The sequence below is a fragment of the Hyaena hyaena genome, unplaced genomic scaffold (assembly GCF_003009895.1).
Source record: "Hyaena hyaena isolate Hyena2069 unplaced genomic scaffold, ASM300989v1 scaffold_366, whole genome shotgun sequence".
In the NCBI taxonomy this organism is placed as follows: domain Eukaryota; kingdom Metazoa; phylum Chordata; class Mammalia; order Carnivora; family Hyaenidae; genus Hyaena; species Hyaena hyaena.
Window position 1 is genome coordinate 1,209,225 of NW_024080999.1, and position 16,153 is coordinate 1,225,377.

At 39.6% G+C, this 16,153-nt stretch overlaps 1 protein-coding gene across 11 annotated transcripts in view; it reads left to right on the forward strand.

Moving 5' to 3' along the window:
- The window catches only part of PHLDB2 (pleckstrin homology like domain family B member 2), a 225,666-nt gene extending 212,449 nt beyond the window's left edge, over positions 1-13,217 (forward strand). For all 11 annotated transcript variants that reach the window (XM_039250363.1, XM_039250365.1, XM_039250364.1 and 8 more), the window contains 5 exons: positions 2,705-2,795; positions 3,700-3,846; positions 6,065-6,284; positions 11,566-11,651; positions 12,224-13,217. In XM_039250363.1, coding sequence (XP_039106294.1) covers positions 2,705-2,795; positions 3,700-3,846; positions 6,065-6,284; positions 11,566-11,651; positions 12,224-12,364 — 685 coding nt within the window. In that variant the 3' untranslated portion in view covers positions 12,365-13,217. The remainder of the gene's footprint in view (positions 1-2,704; positions 2,796-3,699; positions 3,847-6,064; positions 6,285-11,565; positions 11,652-12,223) is intronic.
- The last annotated feature ends 2,936 nt before the right edge of the window (positions 13,218-16,153 follow it).

A 16,153-nucleotide genomic window follows, 5' to 3' on the forward strand; every position in this document is an offset into this window, starting at 1 on the left:
GATAGTTAACTTCTAAGGATACAGCACTCCTGAGTCTGTCCCTTTCCTGGATAAAGTCATTTTGTAATAGGGCTGGAAATACTGATGACTTTTTTTCTAAAAGATAATTTTTTAGAGCAGTTTTTGGTTCACGGCAAAACTGAGAGGAAGTTCTAGAGATTTCCCATGTACCCCCTGCCCCTGCACATACATAGCCTCCCCCATTATCAACATTCCCCATCGGGCTGGTACAGTTGTTAAAGCTGGTGAACCTATGTGGAGGGGCGCCTGGGTGGCTCAGTCGGTTGGGCATCTGACTTCTGCTCAGGTCATGATCTCACAGTTTGCAGGTTGAGCCCCGTGTCGGGCTCTGTGCTGACAGCTCAGAGCCTGGAGCCTGTTTTGGATTCTATGTCTCTCTCTCTCTCTACCCCTCCCCTGCTTGCACTCTGTGTCTCTTTCTCTATCAAAAATAAATAAACATTAAAAAAATATTTTAATGAACCTATGTTGACACATGATTATCACCCAAAGTCCACAGTTTACAACAGGGTTCACTTTTGATGCTGTGCTTTCTATGGATTTGGACAAATGTATAATGCCGTATATACATCATTATAGTGTCATACAGGGGCTTTCATTGCCCTAAAAATCCTCTGTGCTCGATATATTCATCCTTCCCTTCACCCGCCACTTCAAACCACTGGCCACCACTCATCTTTTTCCTGTCTCCATGGTTTTGCCTTTTCCAGAATATCATATAGTTGGAGTCATACAGCGTGTAGCCTTTTCAGATTGGCTTCTTTCACGGAGTAATATGCATTTAAGGTTCCTCCATGTCTTTTCATGACTTGATAGCTCATTTCTTTTTAGTGCTGAATAATATTCCATTTTCTGAAAGTGCTACCGTTTATTTATTCATTTACCTACTAAAGGATATCGTGGTTGCTTACAATTTTGGCAATTATGAATAAGCTGCCATACAGCTGCTATTACTGACTCCAAGATAAACTATATGTACTATGTTACTGTGGTCGTTTATCTCTATTTGCTTGAAAATACCTAGATTATCCTTTTCATTTTCATATGAATTTAATTTTTTAATATTTCTTCAGTTTTGAGAGAGAGAGAGTGAGAGAGAGAGCAGGGAAGGGCAGAGAGAGAGGGAGACAGAATCCGAAGCAGACTCCAGGCTCTGAGCTGTTAGCACAGAGCCCGATGCAGGGCTCTAACTCATGAACCAAAAGATCATGACGTGAGCTGAAGGCAGATCCTCTACTGACTGAGCCACACAGGCTCCCCTTATTTTTATATGAATTTTATTTTTATATAAATGCATCTGACCTGAATCCCTACTATGTGCCAGTCTCTATGCTATGGAAGATAAAGGCACCAAAGCTTCTCTGTCCTCAAGAGAGTCTAAAAAAGAAGAAATATATATGATGGCTTATACAAGTATACATGCATAGGAAATAACATTGGTTCTCTATGGCTGGAATATCAGAGTAAATACGTTTTGACCTAGGTCATGCCCTCATTTCCAGAACATTCAAATAAAATGTAAATAAGAGAAAAAAATAACATTTTTGGTTAGTGTTAAACATTTCCAAGTTCTTCTCTTTCTCTTTTAGTTACTTACCCTAACTGTTCTTGCAGCGTTAACACCTGTTAGTTTTTGCCTTCACTTGTTTGCATGATGTCTTTCTTAGGATGCATTTCTTTTGAAGCTCTTGCATCTCTTCAAAGAGTTTCCTCGTTGGTGTGGTGGATGACTATTGGGTATTACCAACAAAACTAGCCACCCACCACTCTTCTTTGCACCTATGACAGAAGTCTTTTTGTAATTAGCATTGTCATATAATAAATAAAATGTCGGGAGCCTGGGTGTCTCAGTCAGTTAAGCATCTGATTTCGGCTCAGGTCATGATCTCACAGTTTGTGAGTTCCAGCCCCACATCAGGCTCCCTGCTGTTGGTGCAGAGCCCACTTTGAATTCTCTGCCTCCCTCTCTCTGCCCCTCTCCCGCTCACTCTCTCACCCTCTCTCTCTCAAAAATAAATAAACATTAAAAAAGGAGAAATAAAATGTCCATGTGTATATATTTTTTTCAGTAATCTCTACACCTGACGTGGGACTCAAACTCATGACTCAGGGATCAAAATGTCCATGTACATAGAGGCACAGCAAAAAAGCAGCTGGGGACACATATGTCCAAACCAAATAAAGTGTCTTCAAACCTTAGGTGTCGTCTACATAGAACTTTGGTGATAGTCTTATTAGTGTGCGTCTCTGAGCAGTTAAACTAAAAAGAAGGCCTCCCACAGTCCATAATTTTTAGACCTTGGAAAGAGCATTTTGAGAAAGCACTTTGTAGGATTTAGTTTGGTTTATTTATTTATGAGTAAAGCACTCTACTTTGGTATTATTTTCCTTGCCTACATTTTGTCTCCTAAACTGAGATAAGCCAATGTCACCTACAATTCTCAGACCCGAATGAGTTACCTTTTCAGGCCAACGACTCTCCTAAGTAACATCCTTTAAATGACATTGGATTGCATCGCACACCATTCCAGAAGCCGCATGCGTGTGTGTGTGTGTGTGTGTGTGTATGTGTGTGTGTGTGTGTGCGCCGCACGCGTGCACGTATGCATGTGTACTTAAAGAGACATCACTCTCAAACAATATTCTTGAAAGGATGTTTTGTGTTCTATTGTGTTCTCTTCAGTGCCAGCACTTCAAATATTGCCAGGATAGAAGAAATGGAGAGACTTTTGAAGCAGGCTCATGCAGAGAAGACGCGGCTGCTTGAATCCAGGGTCGGTATAGTATCTTTACGCCCGAGGTCAGTGAGGTCATGATTCAAGCTGTCCTGCACTGGACAGGAAACTGTCCTTGGGCCTTATTAACCGATATAACCTTGGAGTCATCACTCAGCCTTTTTGGCCTCATTGTTGTTATCTGAAAAGTACGGGTGTTAGGACTTCTAAGCCTCCTTACGGCACTATAATGTTTTGTAATTTAAAATATGTATAGTGTCAACGTAGACTGAAATGAATGCTTTGTATTGTATTTTCCCTTTGATGGCCACCGTGTTTGCCTGCCAAGGAACAAGGACGAATGTCATGTCTTTATGTTTTCACTCTTCCTTGCCAGCTTGTGTGAACTGTGCTATTGTAATATTTCAAATCCCACGTTACTGTGACTGTATTTCAAGCCAGAATCTGAACATCCTTAGGTATCCCCCCAAATGCCTTTGCATCCTGCCTTAAAGGGCCCCTCCTTTCCTCTTCTGACTTCCTAGTGGGCTTCCTCTGTGACCTCCAGCCAGGAAGGCACAGAGCTACAAAGAAACCAGAGGGACCGATGGCCTTCGGTTAGAAGATGGCCCCTGAAAGGAGGGCTAAGCGTCATTACTAGTTGTTGGGTGACAGTTTGTCTTCCTTCTATTAAAAATGCAAGGGTTGGGGTCACCAGTGTGAAATGACTGAGTACCACACCTGGATTTTCACTTAATGATTGTTAATTAAATGTCATGGTTGCCTTTCTGCGTGGGGTGATTTCAAAAACTATGTGCAGGGTGATTCTTGTCTAGGTGATATATTGCAAGAGCCCAGGCTATAAAACCAACAATTGTCTAGGGAGAATTTTCTTTTCCATTAGTTGGAGTCATCCAAGTATAACCAGTATATCTTCAAATTTGTTCCGAATAATGATATTTAGGAACGGGAAATGGAAGCCAAGAAACGAGCTCTGGAAGAAGAAAAACGACGCCGAGAACTCCTGGAAAAACGATTGCAGGAAGAAACTAGCCAGCGGCAGAAGTTAATTGAAAAGGAAGTAAAAATAAGGGAGAAACAAAGGGCACAGGTACGACGGTCCATCTGGATGGATTAGAATAGGTTGCCCCCTGCTGGTCATTTTGTAGAAGACGGTCTTGCTGTGTCAGGCTGGCTTTCTTGGCACCGCCAGCCCTTGCTTGACATGTAACTGCTGGGAGAGAAACAAACAAATGTATGTTTATCTCAAAACTCACTGAGGGGCGCCTGGGTGGCTGGGTCGGTTAAGTGTCCCATTTCGGCTCAGGTTATGATCTCATGGTTAGAGAATTTGAGCCCCACGTTGGGCTCTCAGAGCCTGCTTTGGATCCTCTGTCTCTCTCTCTGCCCCTCCCCTCTCTTTCTCTTTCTCTCTCTCTCTCTCTCTCTCTCTCTCATGTATGCTTTCTCTGAAAAATAAATAACCATTTTAAGAAAACCCATTGAGACCTACTACCCAAATGACACTTTCCTCTAGTCACGCATAGAACAACAATTCGATGAGAGAGGCAGTTTTTCTTCTGCCTGTTTTTGGGGGTATATTTAAAAGGAGCATGTTTTTCTGAGCAGCTTTGAAAAATGGGCCAGATTTCCTACTGAAAACAACTACAACACTCAGTCTAAAACCTTTGGTCAAGGAAGAGAAAAGCTTCTATGAAGCCATTTTTGTTTAAAAACTTTTTTTTGTTTTTTATTTATTTTTGAGACAGAGAGAGAGCACGAGTGGGGGAGGGACAGAGAGAGAGGGAGACACAGAATCTGAAACAGGCTCCAGGCTCTGAGCTGTCAGCACAGAACCCGATGCGGGGCTCGAACCCACGAACCGTGAGATCATGACCTGAGCCGAAGTCGGACGCTTAACCGACTGAGCCACCCAGGCGCCCCATGAAGCCATTTTTGAAAGCAAATACTCCAGAACAAAATCATTTTGCCAACCCAATTTCTTGGTAGTTTTGTTTTTCCCTAACCACTGTATTGTCACCCATATCCCCTTGGCTACAGCTATCCGCGCGTGTGTGCAAGGTTCCTGAACGCCAGCAAAACTCAGGAAGACCACCCATTTCCTTTCACTTCCTATCTCGCTTATCATACGGTTTGAGTCTCTGCAAATAAAAAGCCGCTTATATGATGTATGTCGGCTGAGAAGCTAAAGTAAAATTTTGTGAAGCGCCAGTTATTTAAAGTTCAAATCCGTTTTATCAGGGTTTACTAGACTTCATAAAAAGTGCCATTCCCCTTACTCTATAGTAGCTGGCAGTTTGGCAGTGAGAATCTGTGTGCTTTGAGGTATCAGCAAGTCTCTGACATCCGTTTATAGACAAAGTGCTACAGACTCGAAGGCAAAATACTGAAGGAAAAATACAAAGTAAAACACGTCCATTTTATTTCATTATGCCAATGCTTTGCCAAATTAGGATTCGCAGTGAAGGTTATCCATGGCTGTTTCGCATTCGAAGCCAATCCAAAAAGTACAGTTCTCTATTTTAATCCTAATTATCAGGTTTGCCTCCGGGTATATATTTAGGTTATTTTCCCCAGGGCAGAGGGGTGGGGTTATTAACAGATTAAAGGCAAACACCATTTTAGAAATATACCTCATGGTGATACGTGCTTCTTAAATTAAATGAACCTCTCTACTCCAGCCATATTAAATAAAAGACATCCACGTACATCTTTTCCATATCTGCTCATTGGACAACTCATTGAGTACAGCTTTGATTCCACTTCTCACCTTATTTTAGCATCACTTCTCAAAACATAAATCTCTGCCTTCAATTTCTATCAGAAAGTGTGTGTAAGCCAATGGGTATAGCTTTAGGGGGTCTCACAGGGCTGGTTGGGGGGCGGTGTACTTGCTAAATAACGTTCACTAGTCACGTCTTCTCTGAGATTATTTAAGAATGAATGATAAGTTGTGATAGGGAGAAGCCCATGGAATGTCATGCCTCATTTCCCTGCGTTCTGACGTGCTATGTACCTCTTGGAAAGCTGAGGTTAATGACATCGTCCATTTTCTCATCTGCCCGTCTCAAGGAGTAGAACCTATTCACCTGAGTGTATCCATTCCCCCTTCCCCTGTATATTGTAGCAGCCTTCTTGAAATACTATGCATTTTTTAAACTCCAAAGAAAAACATTTATCTGAAGTCCTCATAATCACATGAACACCTTAATGCTTAGGCTTTCCAGTTCATGTCCACTCCTAAACAACTGTGACCTTAAACGAAATAAATACTTGGCTATATATGACCCAGTTTTGTGCTTTTCCAGGCCCGACCTTTAACACGCTATCTGCCTGTCCGGAAGGAAGACTTTGATTTGCGAAGCCACGTAGAGACTGCCGGCCACAATATCGATACCTGTTATCATGTATCAATCACAGAGAAGACCTGCCGAGGGTTCCTTATCAAAATGGGTGGAAAAATTAAAACTTGGAAAAAACGATGGTTTGTGTTTGATCGGAACAAGCGTACATTCTCTTATTATGCAGGTGAGTGGTGAAGTGACAGATTCAAATCAGGAACTCTCTGTTAAAGTGCAAAGGTGATAAAAGTCAGTATAAATAGGTTGATTGGCAACTCATGGAATTAAGGGTAATATTAGCTTTGTAGGTATATATTATCTTCTATTAACGTTGTCTAGTCCCCATGATATCTATGATTTCCTCTCTAGAAATAATAAAAATTATATATTATTTAAAAAGTGTGAATTAGTCTGTTCTAGTGCTGAAATAACCTGAAATCCAAATAAATATTAAATGGAACTTATCCTTTTAGACCAAAGTATTGACTTTTAAACCACGAAGCCAGAAAAAGCGTTTCTGTTTATTTATTTATGGTCATATGCCCTACTTAAGTCACACACAATTAGGCAGCTTTAGCTCACAGACATTCTAGAGTTTATCAATTAGAATGTTATTGAAGCAGAGGGTAAAGCTCCTCAGTGAATAAGTGAACAACTATTTATTGACTGAAATATTTTAGATTTTGTAAATGATGGATTGTGAGAAACATACCCACGTGAGTCTTCAAAAAATACAGGAATATTTATGTAACTGCTATACTTATTAAGAAGCCTCGGGGCGCCTGGGTGGCTCAGTCCATTAAGCGTCCAACTCTTGATTTCAGCTCAGGTCATGATCTCAAGGTTGTGAGATCAAGAGCCCTGAGTTGACTCTGAGCTGAACGTGGAGCCTGTTTTGGCTCTCTCTCTCTACCTCTCCCCCCACCCCTCTCTCTAAGAAAAAAAAAAAAGAAAGAAAAAGAAGTCTCTTATTTACTCCTGGGTGACATGAAACACATCCATTGCCAGCACAGATGTAGTTCTGCTCTCTTTAGCAACTAGTCGTATCTTGCAAGAGTTCATAAAGAGACCCTGCTTCATGGTGACTGTATCAGCATTAATGTGCATCGTCAAAAATTGTTAAATTAACATAGTAAGAAATAACAGCCTAGTCATTTAATCTATTTAGTTTGAGGTCAGGATGTGTTTAGGAAGAGAAGTGTGAGAAACCAAGAAACACGTGGAAACAAAAGAAACCCTGGCTGTGGGGCTCCGGAACTGGGGTGAGGAGGACCCAGGGGCATGTACCTTTCTGTTAGGAGCTCTTTGGTGGGGCTGCAGTTAATGCTCTAGTGGCCCCCCAAGTGGATGGCCTAACCCACCCCCACCCCCATTTCCCTGCTTGCCTCTCTTGGGCTTTCTGATCTTGGGTTCTAAGAAAATCCAGAGATGTTCCCTTCAGTGAGTATAATAGAAAAGATGACAGTTTAATGAGCAATGCCAATTTAGTGTCTACAAAATCCATAAACAAAACTTTGCCCTTGGACCAGTCTCCAAAGACAACAACCTCACCCAGAATTTTCCAAAAATAAAATTTTAATTAACTTCAGACAAAACAGCTTCACTTTTCTTCTCTGCTTCTCTCTCCAAGAGCCTTATTTCGTTCTGTCCTCTGTCAGGCAGGTCAGCTGCTCAGTGCCCCTTCCTTCTGATCCATGTCAAAACCTGAGCTCCTAATAACCACATAAATGCATTTTTCCAAATGTAAACTTCTTGTTGATCGATTTTCTTTCTTTATTTTTTTTTAAGGATCCAAACCTTTTTTATATGTGAACAATTACTCAGAACTATAACATATAAAACAGGCAAAAATTATGTTTCGTTCAGCTTTTTATTTAAAAAAAAATTTTTTTTTAATGTTTATTTTTTGAGAGAGGGAGATAAAGTGCCAGCAGGAGAGGGGCAGAAAGAGAGGGAGACACAGAATCCAAAGCAGGCTCCAGGCTCTGAGCTGTCAGTACATAGCCCAACATGGGGCTCAAACTCAAGGACTGCGAGATCATGACCTGAGCTGAAGTCAGATGCTTAACCAACCGAGCCACCCAGCCGCCCTTCATTCAGCTTTTTAATATTTACATGTTATATAACTGACTAGGGAGTCCTAGTTTGACAGACACTGTCCATTTGGCTCTGTTTACAGCCATCATTTGCTTATCCGCTCCCCTGACCTCCACCCCTACTCTTTCCCCAAACATCACCAAGTGCAACAATAGATCAGTCCACAGGAAGTGATGCAGATTGCAGTTCAGGGCCCGGACTTGACCCCACAGGGGCCACACCTCCCCTTCAGCTTGTCATGAGGTAAACGGGCACCATGGGTGTGAAGGAGCTGTACACATGAGTGCTGACAGCTAGAGTCATAAGTCTCCGTGCTGATCGTGCCCCTGGCCTCCATGCTTGGCCTCCTACATATTAACTGGGTAACCTTAGAAGAGTCTCTAAAGAAAACTGAGACACAGAAAATACATCTGAGAATTGATGGGCTAATGCTACCGAAAGGAATGAATAGCTTTAGTGGGTCAATTTGCAATAGCATTATTGATTCTTTTAGTTCACAATGTCCTTGTGAGGCCTGCATTTTTGAGAGTTCTTTCTCAGATATGAAGTGCTCTACAAACAAAAGGTTTGTTCCCCAGTTTTCTCCCTCCTTGAAACACTGATAGGATTTACTTTTAGCTCCAGATTTTATTTTCTATCTGCTTTCAGAAAATAAAGTATTATTGTATATATTCCCATTAATCCTGCAGTATCCTCCCCAGCGAATATTTGAGAGATTACACAGAATCTTTCTCTTTCACGGAAACTGATTGAAACCACTGAATGTGGCAGTAATTAAAATGGTGCTTCCCAAAGAAGAGTAAAACAAACAAATACAAAAAACCAAAACACACAAATATGGTCCATGGTCAAACATGATCAAATAAGTTAGGGAAATGCTGAGTTAAGTGTAATTTAGTAGCTTTACACTTTTCCACTGAACCTCAGGCCTGTTGTTTTTCAGACTAGCTTTTCATTGTTGTTGTTGGGGAAAAAAGGGACATTCATGGGTCAAAAACTGAAAAGTAGAACAAAAATGTGGTGCTCTGCACTGATGATACAAAGCCTGCTTGGGATTCTGCCTCCTCTCTCCTTCTCTCAAAGAGGGTTCTCTCTCTCTTTCTCTCTCCTTCTCTCAAAATAAAAATAAATAAGCTTTTTTAAAAAGTCTATATAATGAAAGTTCACAAAAGTTCTGAACTTTTCCTCGTGTTAAGTCTGAAATACGTTTTCAGATTTTCTTTATTCATATATATAATGAAAATGTACATGTATATATGGATATGAATATGTACATATATCTATATATGTGTATATGTGTTTCAGTATATATACTGAATATATATTTATACTGGTATATATTCAGTGAAAGAATATATACCAGTATATATTAACTGGGGTGAAAGAAGAAAGAATACCAGTATATATACATATATGTTTATATATAAGCATCTGACTCTTGATTTTGGCTCAGGTCATGATGTTAGAGTTCATGGGTTCAAGCCCCACATCGTTCTCTGTGCTGACAGCATGGTGCCTGCTTGGGATCTTCTCTGTCTCCCTCTTTGTTTGTCTATCTCAAGAAATAAATAAACTTAAAAATGTACACTTGAGACCAAATTATTCACTCTGTTCATAACTTTTGTCACATAACAGTATTTCAAGATCTTTCTCTGATGAGCACATGCAGATCCATCTCCAGTGGCCGTGAGGATTCCATTACATGAGCCGTCCATAATTGGATCAGTCTGCTGTTAGAGTTCAGGCAGCTTTGATGCTGCCTTCCGCTATAACGAACACAAATCCGTGCGCATGCACATGAGTAGCTCTTTACGATAAAGTTTTAGGAGTGGAAAGTTTTAGGACGAGGATTTTTTGCATTTTTAATTGGTTTATTTTCCCCAACTGCCTTCCAAAGGGAGCTTTCTTATTTGCACTTCCACCAACAGGGTACCATACAGAGTCTCTCTTTTGCAGCTTCATCCATCCTTTTAAAACTCTTCAGTATGCTCACATATACTTATGATCTGCTCTGTTTAAATTACAAAATATTTCAAGAACTTATTAGATCGTAGAGTGCTGCCATTGTTTGGTGATTTGGTTGTTTTTGTTTAGTTTTATGTTTTTGTTTGTCTTTTATGGCAAATTTGATGAAATCTTGGAAACAGTTTAGAACATGCTGCATTGAGACAGCATTAAATTATTGACGTGAAGCTCTACTGGGAACAGGGGAAAGGGCAAACTGGACGAGAAATTCATAGAAATATAAGTAGAATATTAATAAGTAGAAATATAAGCAGAATATTCTTTTACATTATGTCCAAAAAAACACCCTTCTTTATGTTTTTTATTTTTTTTTACAAATAGTTTATTGTCAAATTAGTTTCCACATAACACTCAGTGCTCATCCCCACAAGTGCCCTCCTCCATGCCCCTCCCCCCTCCCCCCCACATCCATCAGTCCTCAGTTTTTGTCAGCATTCAAGAGTCTCTCATGGTTTGCCTCTCTCCCTTTCCCCCACCATTTCCCCCCTTCTTCTCCCCCTTGTTCCTCAGTTAAGTTCCTCTTAATCCTCCTATACGTGCAGACATATGATATTTGTCCTTCTCTGCCTGACTTATTTCGCTCAGCATAACACCCTCAAGGTCCATCCATGTTGCTACACATGGCCAGATTTCATTGTTTCTCATTGCCATGTAGTATTCCATGGTATAGATAAACCACATCTTCTTGATCCATTCATCTGTTGATGGACACTTAGGCTCTTTCCATGTTTTAGCTATTGTGGAGAGTGCTGCTATGAACATTGGGGTCCATGTGCTCCTATGCCTCAGCATTTCTGTATCCCTTGGGTAAATTCCTAGCAGTGCTATTGCTGGGTCATAGGGGAGTTCTACTGTTAGTTTCCTGAGGAACCTCCACACTGTTTTCCAGAGGGGCTGTACCAGTTTACATTCCCACCAACAGTGTAGGAGGGAAAACACCCTTCTTTAAAAGACAAAGACTTCCTTACAAATCTCATTAACAATAGCTCTACATACTAACATTTCCATTACAACCAGTTTTGAAGAACATGGGGAAACAATCAATATTGGTATTAGCAGTGTTTATATTTTGTTTGGTAACCTGACAGTCAGTAGTTCTGGGCTGTCTTTTTGACTGCAAATTTGCTAGAGAGCTTTGGGCAAAGTCAATTAGTCCCTGAGGTTTGGGCTGATTATTCCTTTTGTTTATTTGTTTTTTCAATATAGAACTGGGCTAATACCTTCACCTAAATTATCTGAATTAATCTCAGGTCATGTAAATACTAGATAAATATTGTAATAATTACACTGAAATTATAATCTTCCCAGTCCATCATCAGTGATAAAGTATTTAACTATTATTGCAGACAAGCATGAAGCTAAATTAAAAGGAGTGATATACTTCCAAGCCATTGAAGAAGTGTATTATGATCACCTCAAGAATGCTAATAAGGTAAACACTGATTTTCAGATGTAAGTGCCTAATTAAGTTGGAAAAACGTTTTTTGAACTGCAAGCAATTTAGATTTGTTGCTCTGACGTAACAGATTCATATAAGCAGAATCATTCTAGAAAAGAGAACATACAAGTAGTAGAGCTGATCTTTTATGGAAGAAAAAGTCATGGTGAAGTGAGACAATATTCTGGACATAATCAGTTTAGGAGACCTGCTAAGTGACTATAAGGAAGGATCTTAGTAGGACTAAGAATAACAGTTGTTACCTATTATGTACATTATCTAGGTACCGGGCTGGAGCTTTATCTATGAAGTAGCTGCCAAGAGGATTAATTGGTGACCTCTCCGTGTGAGACTGGTTGTGCAGTAAGGCCAGAAGGACAGTCAGTCTTGAGAAAGATCCTGGAAGTGGGGGTACAGGTTGTAGTAGAGCAAAAGTAATACCAGTTTAGATTTCTATAAATTGGAGAACTTTCGAAGAGGAGAAAGCACTCATATATGTCTGGGTTATTTAATGTTATAATTTCAGGATGTTTGCTTTACATTCTTTTGCTTTTTTTGATTTTTAGAGTCCTAATCCATTACTCACCTTTAGTGTCAAGACGCACGACAGAATCTACTACATGGTTGCGCCATCGCCGGAAGCCATGAGGATCTGGATGGATGTTATAGTTACTGGGGCAGAGGGTTACACCCACTTCTTGTTGTAGTGAACTGGGCGCAACAGTCTACTTCAGGGCAGACTGCAATCGTCTCTTACAAGAATGAAGCCATATTCAATCCCAGATGGAAAGAGCCAACAGGCCCATCCCTTTAACTGTGTGTACTCAGAACTCCTTTCACATTAACAGGAAATCATTTATAAAAGAGAAAAAGGGATTTTTAATGCAAAGCTTGATGATAAATAGCAAAAGGATTGAAGCACCTATGAAAAAGAAAACACTATTTTGGTAAACAGCATCCCTTAGAGGAACATTTCTTATAAACTATTTTTTATCAGTTGTTTACTTTGGTGAAATAAACTGAACAGTTTACAAAATGTATGTACTTGGAAATATGAAATTATTTTAACGCCCACATTATTGGCATTGACGTTATTCGTTATTGACTGGCGTTTTAGAAAGCATTTTGCTGAAGGTTATTTTATAAGTAGAATCAAATAAGGGGTTGGAGGGGAATACATTTTAGGAGTTTTGCCCTAATTATTAAGTACTGCACGTAAACCAAAGACTTGATATGACTTCTGTTCAATAGTGGTAGTTTCAAGTGACAAACTGCATTTAGTGTTACTCTCCATTTTGAAATGGGACTTCGATGCCATCAATTGCCCAGGAAGTTGTCTCTGGAAAGTTACCACTGGCATAAGCGACTGTACACATAGAGCAAATCACTTTTTGTAAAAGAAAAAACAAACAGTTCTGTGTCTCAGACAGAAGCAGTCCTATTAGACAGACATCCTGTCACTTTGAGCAATTTAAAATAAAGAGAAGATATCATGTTTTGCTAATGATTTCTCCCTTCCCGGTGCTGATAATAAAGGTAACCGGTAGCCAATTTCCTTTAGATTGTCTGTTTCCTCTTTATTGTGGAACACACCTGTTAACTGCAGCCTCACATAACATAACGATGAGATCAGCTCTCTTTTCACCAAAGAACAGACCAATGAAAATACTTACTTACAGAAATAGCATAGTTCTGGGGCGCCTGGGTGGCTTAGTCGGTTAAGCGTCCGACTTTCGCTTAGGTCATGATCTCACGGTTCGTGGGTTCGAGCCCCGCGTCGGGCTCTGTGCTGACTGCCAGCTCAGAGCCTGGAGCCTGTTTCAGAGTCTGTATCTCCCTCTCTCTCTGACCCTCCCCTGCTCACGCGGTCTCTCTCCCTGTCTCTTAGAAATAAATAATAAAAAAAAAAGACATTAAAAATAAAATAAAATAAATTAAAAAAAAAGAAATAGCATAGTTCTATAGAAAGGAAAATAAACTCCACCTTAATGTTGTCTGTAATGTACGATTTTATTATGTATTTCTTTACAATTAGCTTTAGTTTCTTTAGAATTAAATTAATTTTTGTTGAATGAAATGACTTCAGGCAAGTCTCTTTTATAACAGTTTTTCAAATGCCATTTATCCTGGTTTGTCATGTTGTGTGTATTTGTGAGTATGGATGTATTCTTTCCTAGAAGTTTGCAAATGAATAGAAGTAGAGAATAATAGCTTTGCTGACTAGTACAAGGTGAAATGACTAGATTGGAAGTGTCCATAACATCTTGGTCTGGCCTAATGGGGTACAGTGTTTAAAAATTTTTGCAGTGTGGTTTGCATACATGTATACATGTTGCCAATCCGATTTTGTCAATAAGATTTTGCAACTGGATGACGCATGATTTTACTTGAACAGTGGAGGACAAAGTCACTATTGCATAAGACTTTTTATAATCTGTTTTTTCAGAGATTACCCCTAAACCCTTGTAATGATCTAAGAGAGTGAAATGCAATTGCTAAAATTTTGTTGGTTAATGTAAGATACAACTTTTCTGTACTGTACTTTCATCGATTATAAAGATATCCTAATCAACATTATATTGTGCATGATGTAGTAAACCTTTTTAAATGTGTGTTAAAATATGTTGAGTATGGATTAAAATGTTGACCAGATTTCACAGTTGAAAATAAACTCATCTCTCATTAGGAGGTTACCTATTGGTGACATGACAGGAGATGGATTAATCAGCAAAAGTCAATTGTGCATCTCCATAAAGGTGGTTGTGTGTTAACATTATGATCTATAGTTCTTTAAACTGAAGGAATTCTAAGTATTTCTGGTCACATTCCCTTTGCTAATGTGAGATGACCCCTGGCAAATGTGACATCTGTCATTTTGCAAAGATGGAATTATTACTGGGGATTGCAGAGGCTGTGTTTACTTATCTGACAGGGGGGAAATCATCCAGGTGTGAAGTAAAGGACTTTACTTGACAGCGACCTCATTTGTCTCCCTGGACTAAGGGAACAGATTTCAGAGAGAGAAATGACCCTGAACAATATATCCTTTCACTCCTGATAATCAAGGCAACATTGACAGTGAGTATGCAAACAATCGGTCTACTTCACACCCTCACTGTAGGTAAAAGCATCTTTATGTGACACTGGCCACAGTTTTTCCTGATTTGTTATATTGATAAGGGTGTATAGAGAAAACAATCCATGGGTTTCCCTACTCTTTTGTGCAGTGATTTTCCCACTGTGGAGACAAGTCAGATTGTTTTCATTTTGCTGAACATAAGATGCAAGATCTACAAAAATAATGGAGAGAACAGGGACAGAAACGATTGAGAATATTTGCAATTGTCCAAAACCCATAGTGAGAAATGTTTATTGTTAAGATTTAAAGGATGGCAAAGTGACGCACATTGTCCATCACCTTAGTGATTTAGTTTCTTTGGAGTCTACAACAGGCCAATGGAGAACTGGTAAAATAGCTCAACAACTTTTGGAGTGCATCCTGAAAAGGAGCAGCTGTCCTTGCTCTCTGTTTCCGGCACTCTACCACCCAGAAAAGATCTATTCAGTTTTTATTTATCCAACTTTTTCAGTACTTTCTAACAGGTTCTCAAGACTCCAAAGATAGGCTGGATTCACTGTATCCACCATTTGCCTTTAACTCCAGCACCAATCATTGCTCCAAAATGTACGAACAACATAGTCAAGTGGCTTTACTTAAGTATTTTATAGCAGCCACAGTAACCTTAAGTAGAAAAAAAACAAAACAAAACTGGAAAAGATCTTACTTGTTGATGCTTGGGGCGCCTAGAATTAATTTGAAGGATGTCAGAGCCAGAATTCAGAAATCCTTATATAATTTATTCAACCAGTTTTCAATTATTGACTTCCATTTATTTCTTCTGCATGCTTATAAAAATAGTGCTGTAGGAGCACCTGGGTGGCTCAGTCATTAACCCACAGGTTAAGCCACTGACTCTTGATCTCAGCTGAAGTCTTGATCTCAGGGTTTTGAGTTCAAGCCTTGCCTTGGGCTTCACACTCAGCACAGAGCCTACTTTAAAAAAAAATTATAAAAATGGTGCCGTTGCATATATTATGCAGCCTTACGAATGAAACTGTTTTTTACAGAAGTCTCACAGACTGGGGCCACTAGGTTAAGGACATTGAAAATGATGCATATTTTAAAATTGTGCACAAATTACTAGACAGAAGAGTTTAGCAATCAGCCCTCCTACCAACCATACAGGAGTGCCAATGTCGCATCATCCTTGCCAATAGTTGCACTTTTAATTTTTCCCAATCTGACAGGTGAGAGAAATAACATGCTATTTTTTTTTAATTCACATTTTTCAATTAGTGAAGTTGAACATCCTTTCTATATGAACTGCCTATTCACAGCCGTTGGATAATCCTATTGAAACCACAGGATTTTTTTTTTTTTGCCTTATTATTAGGAGCAGGTTGAATAGAAGTATTAAGGTCCTGTTATCTGTACC